The sequence below is a fragment of the Erpetoichthys calabaricus genome, chromosome 3, assembly GCF_900747795.2.
Source record: "Erpetoichthys calabaricus chromosome 3, fErpCal1.3, whole genome shotgun sequence".
In the NCBI taxonomy this organism is placed as follows: Eukaryota; Metazoa; Chordata; class Cladistia; order Polypteriformes; family Polypteridae; genus Erpetoichthys; species Erpetoichthys calabaricus.
Genome location: NC_041396.2, coordinates 186,208,974 through 186,222,942, shown reverse-complemented (window position 1 = coordinate 186,222,942; position 13,969 = coordinate 186,208,974). Strand labels below are relative to the sequence as shown.

General features: G+C 39.5%; 1 protein-coding gene across 1 annotated transcript in view; it reads right to left on the bottom strand.

The window, feature by feature from the left end:
* The window catches only part of mettl24 (methyltransferase like 24), a 323,303-nt gene that overhangs the window by 166,447 nt on the left and 142,887 nt on the right, over positions 1–13,969 (bottom strand). The window contains exon 3 of the mRNA XM_028797600.2: positions 3,135–3,274. Coding sequence (XP_028653433.1) covers positions 3,135–3,274 — 140 coding nt within the window. The remainder of the gene's footprint in view (positions 1–3,134; positions 3,275–13,969) is intronic.

The following is a 13,969-nucleotide window of genomic DNA, read 5'->3' as shown; positions in this document are numbered from 1 at the left end:
TGAGTATGAGGAACATGAAAGGACTGTTCAAAAACTTGGTTTTAAGAAGTTGCTTGAAATAAACTAACATGATTGAAGGTGGCCTGTTCTACCTTTTAACCTTCATTGTAAAGAAACATTAAAAAGAAAACAGTATGGAAGAATGTTTTTACATGATTTATAGGAACTATTCTTATACTTTATAAAGGGAGAGCACTTTAAAAAAAAAAAAAAAAATGTTTCATGATCAGGGACACAATTTCACCTGTATTTATATTATTGCCAATATACTGCATTTACCTATTGATGTCAAAAAAAAGTAACATTGGGCAGTATAGTGGAGCATCCAGGACAAGACAGTGCATGCACTGATGTCTTCTAAAGGAAGTGTTCGCCCTTGAAACGTACTGGTCTGAGTGCAAGAAACAATGTCATTGGGTCAGCCCTGTCCTTGGTAACGAATGCACTTTTTGTGGAATGTTTTTTGGTCGCCCATGGAGGGATATCAGACCTAAAGCAGCAAAGTGTAAGTGCTTCCCAAGTCTGGGCAGTTAAATGTAATAAGTACATAGGTTTAATATGTCACTGTGCGCTGTACAAAAAATATTTTATTAATCCACTCATTTGTACAGCTAACAAAAGGCCAGATTTAACAAACAGGGGCTCATCATTTAGAACTGCTAGGCAAGCATTAGAAGACAAGAAAGGGACAACTACAAAAATGGGCATTGTACTATTTCTGTGTGACAAAGTCAGCATGACACTGGATCTTCTTTTTCTTGTTTGGAATGGCATGATTTACCTAAGTGGAGGCCTGCACATGAAGAAAGGGTATAAAACCTTGGAACATTGCCCGGCGCACTTTTGAAGCCGACAGACGGATGGAAGATAATGTCATCCAATCCTGAAAATCCTTCCAGTGCAGCAACAAAAATGGCAGACTCTACACAAGGTGTTGTCATGGCTTCCCATCTGTTATGCCTAAACCGTCATTAAAGAAAGCTAAGTTATTTTCTCTTACGTGATTTCTTACCGCCATATCACTAAGGGAGGGATATCGCCTCTTTATAATATATCTATTTAGGTTTAGACTAACATTGGGCATCTTAGTGACTGTCAGAAAAATAAAAGAGGAAAATATTCAAAATATACATGGTCAAGCAACCACTTTGAAGGTACGCTTGAAACAGTAAACTAGTTCACAGCTGAAATCACATAGAATGTTTGGGAGATTCTGAAATTTCAAAACTTTGTACAGTGCAATCTGTTTGAAATATCTCACTGAAAATTGAACAACAATTCAACAAATTTTCTTGAAGAGTAAGTGCACCACATTTTAACAAAAATGGTCTACTGGGGAGCGGAGTTGTTTCACTACAGACAGGCATGGACAAACAGCCAGACAAAGACAGGCAGACAGGCAGGCATGGCTACTGCAATAGGTGCATTGCTCATTATATGCAAACACAGATTAAAACTGCTGGTCCAAATAAACAAAACCTTTACATTCAATTTACTTTATTCAATAAAGAATAATCCAAGAAAGCAAAAACAATTTAAAAATGTACATATATACAAAGGTATTAAATCATCAAATATAAAAAAAAATCCAACCAAAACATTAAATACTAATAAGCAAAGAAGATGACCTGCTAATAACAAAAAACAGTCCAAAGTATCAGCAGAGAAGCCAGGACATAAAGCAAAAAGTTAAAAGTCAAAGAAACAAAATAAAAAGGCCAAAAGGCTAGCAAAGCTTACTACAGGAGGATAGCACAAAAGGATTCCAAACAGCTCAGCTAAGCTATCTAATGCCACTGCAAGGAACTGTGGTAATCAGGAGATTTAATTTGGGCTCTTCAAGTCACATCTGAAAGCCCTAATTAACCAGCAATGGTGAAAGGGACTGGGTTAAAATTGCAAACAACACACTAAATGTAAACAGAGAACAAGAAAAGCTTCAGCTTAAAAATACAAAATTTACAAAACAAAAAAAAAAAAACATAAAACAAAGACACAATGTTAGTGGTATGTAAATAGTTCTTACCAGTCTTACAGGACTGACACCCTGTCCAGAGTTAATTCCTGCTTTGTGCAAGGACAGACTTACAAAGAATGTAAGGTAGTAATTGCCCTTTAAAATGCTACTGTAAGTTTGCAAGCCCTGTGTGAAGTTTAAAGGCCAGTCCCTATCAATCTTTCACAGAGTGGAGTGAAGTGTGGAGATGAAGCAAGACAAATGTTCGCTTGACCAGAGAAAGACAGAAAACAGGCTTGAGAGAGGGAGAGGGAGAGAGAGAGAGAGGAAGAGAAGAGGAGAAAGAGAGGACATTTTCTGTTTGCAAAGCATGTAAGTAGATGACCCACCACACTGGACAGAAAGGTAATTATACCCCGAGTTGTGTTTTTGAATATTTGACCTCCTTACCTTCTAAGTAGGTGGGATGTGACAAGAGTGTACCCATTGCTTTCACCATAATAAACATTCAGAATTTTTATTCAGGATTACTTAATTGCAAGCTAGATGAACCGGTGGAGTTAATTTGGCCCTAGTGTGTGTGTGTGTGTTTTCACCCTGAGACAGACTGGCACTCTGTCAAGGAATTGTTCCTGTCTTGCACCCAATGCATGCTGGGATAGGTCCCAGCTTCCCTGCGACCATGCTTTTGATAAGCAAGTTAAGAAAATGGATGGATAGATTGCTTCATCTTTATTATGCTTGAATTTATACTTGATACCACTGCCAGACCAATGATCTTGAGAGAGCTAGTAGTTCTTAAGATACACTTTAATTAAACACTAACAAAGAGCACTAATCTAACAATGTGGCATGTCAAGCTAATTTATTTACAGCTGAGCTAATTTTAGGTTACCACATCAAAATACAATAAATATGTAATCATTACATAGAGGACACTATTTCATATTCATTACACATTACTTTTCATGCTTATCATTAAATCAAGGTTGCTGTTTCATGTTAATAATTATTTTCTATGTTTTATTTAAATCTGTAGAGACAGTTGCATACACAATGTTTTAAAACATCATTACTTCAAATTGTAAAGCAAAACATGTTATGCCAAGTGTCTGAATAATTTTACAAGACATTTTATATTTAAACCCTCAAATACATATACCATTTATGCACTTACAAAAGGGAGTAGACACGGCACTGTTTCTTCTTTATCTGATGAGCCAGGGTATATCTGTCATCTAAGCAGACAGACCAAGGTTTTCCATTGACCCCAGATATGTTGGATATTTCTATTTCCTGTGTAGTTCCACAGCTGATCTAATTAAAAAGATAATACAACATAATATTATATAATTCAGATTATACATCTCCATTTAAACTGTGGCAATGTATTGATCTAAAACTGAAGAGAACACATACCCATCACAGTGCAGAACAGGTCTGTTTTTTGGAGCTGTAAGGTTTTCCTTGTTTGGTACTATTAACATGAAAGTTCAGGTTGCTGGATCTCAGCTTTATTATGTTAGTGCATTTTTTTATACATTTTTTTTTGCACCATCAAGTACAAGATTGGAAACAACTCTAGACAACATTATATTATTAACTAGGCACACTTACAGTATATACATAAGCACACCCATTCACTCATACAGGATTCATTCTGTTTGGAAGAAAACTACAGTACTCAGAAAAATCCCACATAGGCAGAAAATATAATGTCCATACAGGCAGTGACTTGATAAGATTTAAAACCTGGCTCATGGATTTGAAAGGCAACAGTGTTATTCCAACGTCTACATTCTTGTCACATTATCTCTCCATGTTTCTATACGCTAATCAGCCACAACATTAAAACCACTTGCCTAATCTGAATCAGAATCACATTTATTAGCCAAGTATGCCTGCATAAGTTACATAATAGACTTAAACGTAACAGTTAATCACACATTTGAGATAAAAAAAAAAAAAGAAGACAGTATGCAGATACATACATATTTACATTGTCTAAGTGTAGAGTGCAACTTAGTGCAAAAAATATTGAAATAACATTTAAAAACACGTATGATAACAGTATAGCAAGACCACGGGAGGCCTCAGGATTGAAGTGGCTAGCCTAATTAAGGTGAATTACCCATCTGTGAGCTTGATGGGACGTGGGGGGAAAAAAAAAACTATTCTTATACTGTATATGCTTGTTTTGGCATATATTAATATATATAATGCCTGGCCAATGGATTAAGATCAAAAAGGTTGTGGCCTGAATACAATACAATTTTTTTTTGCATATCCCAAATTCACACAAGAAGTGCCACAATGGGCTTTAACAGGCCCTGCCTTTTGACAGCCCCCACAGCCTTGACTCTCTAAGACGACAAGGACAAACTCCCAAAAAAAAACCCTAGTAGGGGAAAAAAAATGGAAGAAACCTTGGGAAAGGCAGTTCTTTGTGGAGACACACATGTCTTCACAAAATCTACCATAAAATGTTACTGTGTCTGCCAATTCATGTAAGTTAGCATCAGTATCTTCAAATGGAGTGGTAGTTGATAAGCCTGTCAGTGAAACATACAGTGCATCACTTTTTCCACATTTTGTTATGTTACAGCCTTATTCCAAAATGGATTAAATTCATGTTTTTCCTCAGAATTCTACACACAACACCCCATAATGACAACGTGAAAAAAGTTTAATTGAGATTTTTGCAAATTTATTAAAAATAAAAAAACTGAGAAATCACATGTACATAAGTATTCACAGCCTTTGCTCAATACTTTGTCGATGCACCTTTGGCAGCAATTACAGCCTCAAGTCTTCTTGAATATGATGCCACAGGCTTAGCACACCTATCTTTGGCCAGTTTCACCTGTTTCTCTTTGCAGCACCTCTCAAGCTCCATCAGGTTGGATGGGAAGCATAAGGTAAGTCTGGGCTCTGGCATGGCCACTCAAGGACATTCACAGAGTTGTCCTGAAGCCACTCCTTTCATATCTTGGCTGTGTGCTTAGGGTTGTTGTCCTGCCGAAAGATGAACCGTCGCCCCAGTCTGAGGTCAACAGCGCTCTGGAGCAGGTTTTCATCCTGGATGTCTCTGTAAATTGATGTAGTCATCTTTCTCTTTATCCTGACTAGTCTCCCAGTCCCTGCCGCTGAAAAACATCCCCACAGCATGATGCTGCCACCACCATGCTTCACTGTAGGGATGGTATTGGCCTGGTGATGAGCGGTGCCTGGTTTCCTCCAAACGTGATGCCTGGCATTCACACCAAAGAGTTCAATCTTTGTCTCATCAGACCAGAGAATTTTCATTCTCATGGTCTGAGAGTCCTTCAGGTGCCTTTTGGCAAACTCCAGGCAGGCTGCCATGTGCCTTTTACTAAGGAGTGGCTTCCGTCTGGCCACTCTACCATACAGGCCTGATTGGTGGATTGCTGCAGAGATGATTGTCCTTCTGGGAGGTTCTCCTCTCTCCACAAAGGACCTCTGGAGCTCTGACAGAGTGACCATCGGGTTCTTGGTCACCTCCCTGACTAAGGCCCTTCTCCCCCGATCGCTCAGTTTAGATGGCTGGCCAGCTCTAGGAAGAGTCCTGGTGGTTTCAAACTTCTTCCACTTATGGATGATGGAGGCCACTGTGCTCATTGGGACCTTCAAAGCAGCAGAAATTTTTCTGTAACTTTCCCCAGATTTGTGCCTCGAGACAATCCTGTCTCGGAGGTCTACAGACAATTCTTTCAACTTCATGCTTGGTTTGTGCTCTGACATGAACTGAATTGTGGGACCTTATATAGACAGGTGTGTGCCTTACCAAATCATGTCCAATCAACTGAATTTACCACAGGTGGATTCCAATTAAGCTGCAGAAACATCTCAAGGATGATCAGGGGAAACAGGATTCACCCGAGCTCAATTTTGAGCTTCATGGCAAAGGCTGTGAATACTTATGTACATGTGCTTTCTCAATTTTTTTATTTTTAATGAATTTGCAAAAATCTCAAGTAAACTTTTTTCACGTTGTCATTATGGGGTGTTGTGTGTAGAATTCTGAGGAAAAAAATGAATTTAATCCATTTTGGAATAAGGCTGTAACATGACAAAATGTGGAAAAAAGTGATGCGCTGTGAATACTTTACGGATGCACTGTATATAAGAAATATAGATAGGAAATATTTGTTTGTTGTGTGTGTTATGGAGTGTGGAGTTTTTTTGTATGTGCATTATACTCCGTTCTTGAACTTCGTCATCTCAGTAGGTGCAGAAGTTTGAAAACCTTAGTACATAGCTACATTTGAAGTCCAAACACTGGCGGAAGAACTCAACATATAACAAAAACAAAACAGCTTAACCCATTTATGCCGAAAATTGAAATTTTGGAGTTTGTGCATGAAATTCACATATGTTGCGCAGAAAAATATAAGGAACAAGAATTTGGAGAGAAAAACTTTTTATTATATTCCATTGTTGAATTATGTGGCGTTCCAAAATTGGAACACTAAGCAAATCCACTTCTTGCATTATACATAGCATATGTTACTCCAACGTGACTGTCGTTCCAATAATGGAACACAAGGCATAAATGGGTTAAAGACAAAAAAAGCCAATTGGAATTTAACTGAAGAGGCACTAAAGAAGAATGTTATGAATATGTTGTACACAATAACAAGACATTGTGGCTAAGCTCATTTGTATTACTGGCGTAAATGTCATTTGTATTACTGGCCTAAATGAGAAAAGAAGTTTGAATCACGTTGTTTTTAGATAATCTTAGCACTTTATGAAGAACATGCCATTGTATGGAAATGCTTCCAGTTTCTTGAGCATTGATTAATAATGGAAGAGGTGCAAATAAGTCAGAATGATACAGCAGTGAATGAGTACCACAATGAATCAAAGCCAGAACAACTGCATTTCCCAATACATGATATAAAAGCAAAGTACAATCAGCTTAATGATATTAAAGAAACTGAAACCCTAATTAAAATAATTAAGATGACTGAGGTAGGGTTTCACAAAATACATTTAGAATAAAAGGATATCTTATATTTGTTAAGAACAAAGACTTTTATGTAATGAGTTTGCTGGAAAATGAAAGACTAGTGAGAAGAATGAAAATGTCACTGAAATGTCTTCTTACTACATTTTTTCCTTAAAATATCTATCACAGACCTCCTAAATACAATCAGTCTTTCTTTGAGGAATTCTCAGACTTGGCGTCAATTATAATTACGAACTATGACACGTTCCTAATAGTTGGCGACTTTAATTTTCATATCGATAATCAGTGTGACCCGAAAGTAAAAGAATTCATGAACCTCCTGGACTCTTTTCATTTGAGCCAGCACGTTAGTCAGCCAACACACAAAGCATAGCATATGCTGGACTTAGTAATTACTAAAGGATTAAAAGTTGATGTGAAGCAGATCATTGATACTGGTTTATCAGACCATTTTCTCTTATTATTTAATACAGAAATAATGATAGAAAAAATAAACGAGAAGCATATTGTTAAAAAATGCTTCTTTGACTCATCTGCAGCTTCAAAGTTTAAAAACATTGTAAGCAACCAGTCCGTTTGTAGTACTTACTACAATAGTGAGGATAATGTAAATAGTGGTGGAAAATTTTAATACTAAAGTACGAGCTACCGCTGACATAGTCGATCCTGAAAAGACAGTTAAAAAATCCTCTGGCACTGTTACACTATGGGAGACCCAAAGAGTGTCTGATCAAAAGAGAACATGCCGGAGAGCTGAGCGTAAATGGAGAAAAACTAAACTGATTATCCACTATGAGATAGTGAAGGCTAAAATAACAGAATTCAACAACATGGTCCATCTTCAGAGGCAGTGTTATTTCTCCAGAAAAAGGGTGTTGAACTCCGGACCTGGAGGGCCGCAGTGGCTGCAGGTTTTCATTCTGACCCTTTTCCTAATCAATGACCACTTTTCACTGGTAATTAACTTCTTTTCCCCTCATTTTTATAGCCCTGATTTTAAGGATTCAGTCCCCTGAATTTATTACTTTCTTCATTAAATGGCAGCCGAAACGAAATGAAATGTGAAACGAGCTAACAGATGACCAGTAAACGAATTTCACTCCAACCAATCTCTTAATGAGAAGCTGATTCTTGCTGTTAATTAAACCTGTTATTTAATTGAATGGCTTGTTGCTGCTCTCTTTCTGCCACAGCAGACATTTCCAAAACTGTTGATTTTTCTGTTTTTTCTAAGAACACTGTCAAAATGTTTTGGTGACCAGAGCAATCGACCTTACCAAGACCATCACCTTTCCTTATTTTTAGATAATTTGTGATGGGCACAGGTAAGATGGTCATGTGGCAGCTTGTTTTGCGTCTCATTACTGTTTGGCTGCTAATTAAGGAAAAAGAAACAACTAAGGGGAAATTAGTCCATTTAATTAGCAGCAAAAACTGGTCACTAATGAAGAAGATGGTTAGAATGAAAACCTGCTGCCACTGCGGTCCTCCAGGACTGGAGTTTGACACCTGTGTTCTAGAATTATAAATAACAATGCTAGTAATCCCAGAATATTATTCTCTACAAATTGATCAGCTGCTAAACCCAGGTCAATCAATGGAATGCCTCCAAAAAACTTCCAATGAAACTTGTGAGGCTATTGCTATATTTTTAATCACAAAATTAATGATATTAGAAATATAGTACATCTCTCCAATACTGATCCTCTAAAACCTCGGGAATCCATTTTAAACAAATTAAATTCTTTCACCAAGATAAATTTACCTGATTTATATAAAATAATTTCTCAACTGAGACCCTCCACCTGTGTCCTTGACCCAACACCAACAAGTTTTTTCAAAGAAGTATCTGGCATGCTAATTGATAGTATTCTTGACATAGTAAACTAATCATTAGATACGGGGGTCTTCCCAGACTGTCTTAAGACTGCGGTAGTTAAACCCCTGCTCAAGGAAAATAATCTTGACTCCTCTGCTTTTGAAAATTTTAGACCCATTTCTAACCTGCCTTTGTTAAGTAAAATCCTAGAAAAGGCAGTCATTATGCAGCTAAATGACCACCTCAATAAACGTGTTATTCTTGATAAGTTTCAGTCGGGTTTCAGAACAAATCACAGTACAGAAACTGAACTTGTTTAAGTAGTAAATAACTTGCGGGTAAATGCAGACAGAGGTTGTGAATCTGTTCTCATCCTCTTAGATCTGACTGTCGCATTTGATACCATTGATCACAATACTCTTAGAAATCGCCTTAGTCAATGGGTGGGCCTTCTGGCAGCGTCTTAAATTGGTTTGAGCCCTACCTGGCAGGTAGAAAATCCTTTGTTAGTTGTCGTAAATATAATTCAAAGACACAAGATATTCTATATGGTGTTCCACAAGCATCTATCTTGGGTCCACTGCTCTTTTCGATTTATAGTACATGCTTCCATTAGGTCAGATTATCTCAAGGCATAACATGAGCTACCACAGCTATGCTGATGACACACAACTGTATTTATCAATAGCAGCTGATGACCCCGACTCTCTTGGTTCTCTGACACAATGTCTTATTTGTGTTTATGAATGGATGAGTAGTAATTTTCTCAAACTAACTAATTATTTTAACATGGCTTTCTCATTGCTTTATTTTAGTTTAATCCTGATATTCTGTATATGCATTTAATTATCATTATCATTCATGGTGGCTCCGAAATCTGTACTAACCCCTATTTTCTCTTCTGTTCTTTTTCCGGTTTTCTGTGGTGGTGATCTGCGCCACCACCACCCGATCAAAGCACCATGCTGTCCCTATATTGATGGATTGAAGGCCACAGGTCCACATGACCATCATCACCAGCAGACTGGGGTTTTAAGATGTGCTGTTCAAGCTCTTTTGAAGAAGCACAAAGAAACGGGCAACATTGAGGATCGTAGACGCAGTGGTCGGCCAAGGAAACTTTGTGCAGCAGATGAAAGACACATCAAGCTTATTACCCTTCAAAACTGGAAGATGTCCAGCAGTGCCATCAGCTCAGAACTGGCAGAAACCAGTGGGACCCAGGTACACCCATCTACTGTCTGGAGAATCTGGCCAGAAGTGGTCTTCATGGAAGAGTTGCAGCCAAAAAGCCATACCTCCAACGTGGAAACAAGGCCAAGCGACTCAAGTATGCACGAAAACATAGGAACTGGGGTGCAGAAAAATGGCAGTAGGTGCTCTGGACTGATGAGTCAAAGTTTGAAATATTTGGCTGTAGCAGAAGGCAGTTTGTTCGTCGAAGGGCTGGAGAGTGGTACAATAATGAGTGTCTGCAGGCAACAGTGAAGCATGGTGGAGGTTCCTTGAACGTTTGGGGCTGCATTTCTGCAAATGGAGTTGGAGATTTGGTCAGGATTAATGGTGTTCTCAATGCTGAGAAATACAGGCAGATGCTTATCCATCATGCAATACCATCAGGGAGGTGTATGATTGACCCCAAATTTATTCTGCAGCAGGACAACAACCCCATACATACAGCCAAAGTCATTAAGAACTATCTTCAGCATAAAGAAGGACAAGAAGTCCTGGAAGTGATGGAATGGCCCCCACACAGTCCTGATCTCAACATCATCGAGTATGTCTGGGATTACATGAAGAGACAGAAGGATGTGAGGAAGCGTAAATCCACAGAAGATCTGTGGTTAGTTCTGCAAGATGTTTGGAACAACCTACCAGCCGAGTTCCTTCAAAAACTGTGTGCAAGTGTACCTAGAAGAATTGATGCTGTTTTGAAGGCAAAGGGTGGTCACACCAAATACTGATTTGATTTAGATTTCTCTTTTGTTCATTCACTGCATCTTGTTGATTGATGAAAATAAATGATTAATGCTTCCATTTTGAAAATTTCTTTGTTTACAGCATTTTTTCCACACCTGCCTAAAACTTTTGCACTGTACTGTACATATACATATACATACATATACACATATATACACATATATATATGGAAGAGAAGGTCTGTGATACGGGTTTGCATATTTGAAGCTGGAGATCCACAAAGGGAGAAAAAATAAATTACGTATCATAAAGTAGTTTTTATTCCTGAGCTTTCAACCCCTGCCAGGGGTCTTCTTCAGAGGATAATGCTTAGATTTACAAGAATCAAAGGCAATATATAGCAAAACATTACGTGGAGGGGGGGGGGGGGGGGGGGGGGCATTGGGTGTACAGTTTATTTATTATGAACATGTTCTTCTTAAGTTTGCATATGCTGGATTTATGTCCAAGTGTCTGTTGATGGCGTTCTCATTTGATAACCAAGATTCGGCCAGCTCTCTGGCACTTTTAGTACTGGCCTTAAATTTTACTTGTACATTGTCCCAGTTAAATGTATGTCCTGTTGATTTAGTATGCGTGTAGATCAATGAAAGTGAGTCCTTTCTTCTGACGGCGTTGCGATGTTCCTGTATACGTGTTGCAATTCTGTTTGAAGTTTGTCCTATGTATGCCGTTGAGCAAGAACTGCATGGAATGCCATAAACTGCGTTTCGCGTTTCTGCTATCGATTTCTTGTTTTTAGCATTAAACAGGACCGTGTGCAGATTGTTAGTGGGTTTGTGTGCTATTCTGACGCCTGACTTGGCCAGGATGCGCGCTGTACCTTCAGACACCTTGTGGTGATAAGGGAGTGAGTGCCAGGTAGGGTGGGGGTTCTGATTCAATTCAATTGTTTGCGGAGTTTTTTGGCGTCTTTTGTGTAAGCTCCGATTAATTAATGTTTTTGAGTATCCGTTTGAAGTGAAAAGATGGAAGAGATAGCGTCTCTCATTCATTTTTGTTTCCTTCACATTACAATGGGTGTGGACTCTTCTGAACAGAGTTTTAACACAGCTCCGTTTATGAGATACCGGGTGGTTGCTGGTGAACATACACTGGGGGCTCCGCCCCCTGCTCACTTCACTCGCCAACCCCCGTGTTTGGTTAATCGGATATACAATTTTAAAAACTTGTTTTTTTCTTTGGAATTGTTTCAATTTCATTATTTGCACTTTCACTTAAAAACTTCAGTAAAAACAATATTTGGAATTACCTTTTCTTCAAGATCACATTGAATTTTGATTCTGTTTTTGGACTTACATCGTGACAACGCAACGTATAACTGCCCGTGAAAGAATATTGTTTCTTTTTCTCTAATAAAAAATCTGACTTTCCGAATGTTTGTCCCTGTGATTTGTTAATTGTTATAGCAAAAGCTATTCTCACAGGAAACTGTAAACATTTTAATACGAATGGCATATCAAGGTCTCCTTTGGTGTCTAATGTTATTCACGGAATATATACTACATTACCTTTCTTTTTGCCTGTTAAAATTTGCATCACTACTCCATGATCATAAATATACACCTGACCGAATTGAGGTTTCTTCAAAATTAAACTTGTCGTTGCTTTAACTGTTGCAGGACCACAACTTCTCATAGCGTATGGTCCATTATTGTGTAAATCTACGTTTTGAGCATTGAATGATGTGAAGGCAAAAAGATTATTGCAGACTCGTATATTTTGCCTGTAGTGTTTGTGGATTCTGTGGTGGACTGGCACCCTGCCTGGGGTTTGGGATTAGCTCCAGCAGACCCCAGTGACCCTGTACAGTGGTACCTTGAGGTACGAGTGCCCCAACGTACAAGTTTTTTAAGATACGAGCCATCACTAGCTCAATTTTTTGCATTGAGTTACGAGCCAAAATTTGAAAAAACGAGCCATCAAAGAGCTTGTCGCCGCACATTCAGAGGAACTGACGACTGAGGAGTTGACGGAACTACAGACACGGCAACATACGGAGGTTCTGCAGGAGATCAGTATCGCGGAGGAGGTTATGTATGTATGTATGTATATATTTGTATATATTATATATCCATATATATTATATATTGTAGCAGTAGAGGCTTGTATCGACCTCTTGAACCCTCAGGTACCACATCAGACACCAGGTAAAAGTACAATTATTATTTATTGTACAATAATTACGTGCACAAAGCACCCTCCACTCCACACTACTCATATAAATCAATAAACCAATTACAAATACCAATCCTCCTCTCCCAGACACTTCGCCACCCTACCTCCCAGCTCAGCTCAGTGTCTGGGCTTTCCCAGAGTCCTTTTATACCCCCTGACCCGGAGGTGTTTCTGCCCAACAGTCCACAAGTCCTTATTACTTCCGGGTCAGGGTAAAAGTCCTTTTCTTCAACCTGGAAGTACATCATTTCTCCTGTTCACGTGACCAGGACGTACTTCCAGGTTATAGGACACATACGAGTCCAAGAGCCTCCCTACAGCGACTCCCGGTGGTCCCCAAGGCATCCAGCAGGGCTGTGTATAAAAACTACAAAGTCCATGAGCTGGACTTCAGGGCACGTCCATGCTGTCGGGAGAGCTCCTCCTGGCGGCCTGGGGGTGAGGGCCGGAAACTCTTGCCGGCCATCCATCACAATATCCATATATATTATATATATATATATATCCATCCATCCATCCATCCTCTTCCGCTTATCGAAGGTCGGGTCGCGGGGGCAGCAGCTTGAGCAGAGATACCCAGACTTCCCTCTCCCCGGCCACTTCTTCTAGCTCTTCCGGGAGAATCCCGAGGCGTTCCCAGGCCAGCCGGGAGACATAGTCCCTCCAGCGGGTCACTGGGTGTTCCCCGGGGCCTCCTCCCGGTTGGACGTGCCCAGAACACCTCACCAGGGAGGAGTCCGAGAGGCATCCTGATCAGATGCCCGAGCCACCTCATCTGACTCATCTCAATGCGGAGGAGCAGCGGCTCTACTCTGAGCTCCTCCCAAATGACTGAGCTTCTCACCCTATCTTTAAGGGTGAGCCCAGACACCCTGCGGAGAAAACTCATTTCAGCCGCTTGTATTCGCGATCTCGTTCTTTCGGTCACTACCCACAGCTCATGACCATAGGTGAGAGTAGGAACATAGATCGACCGGTAAATTGAGAGCTTTAGCTTACGGCTCAGCTACTTTTTCACCACGACAGACCGATGCAGAGCCCG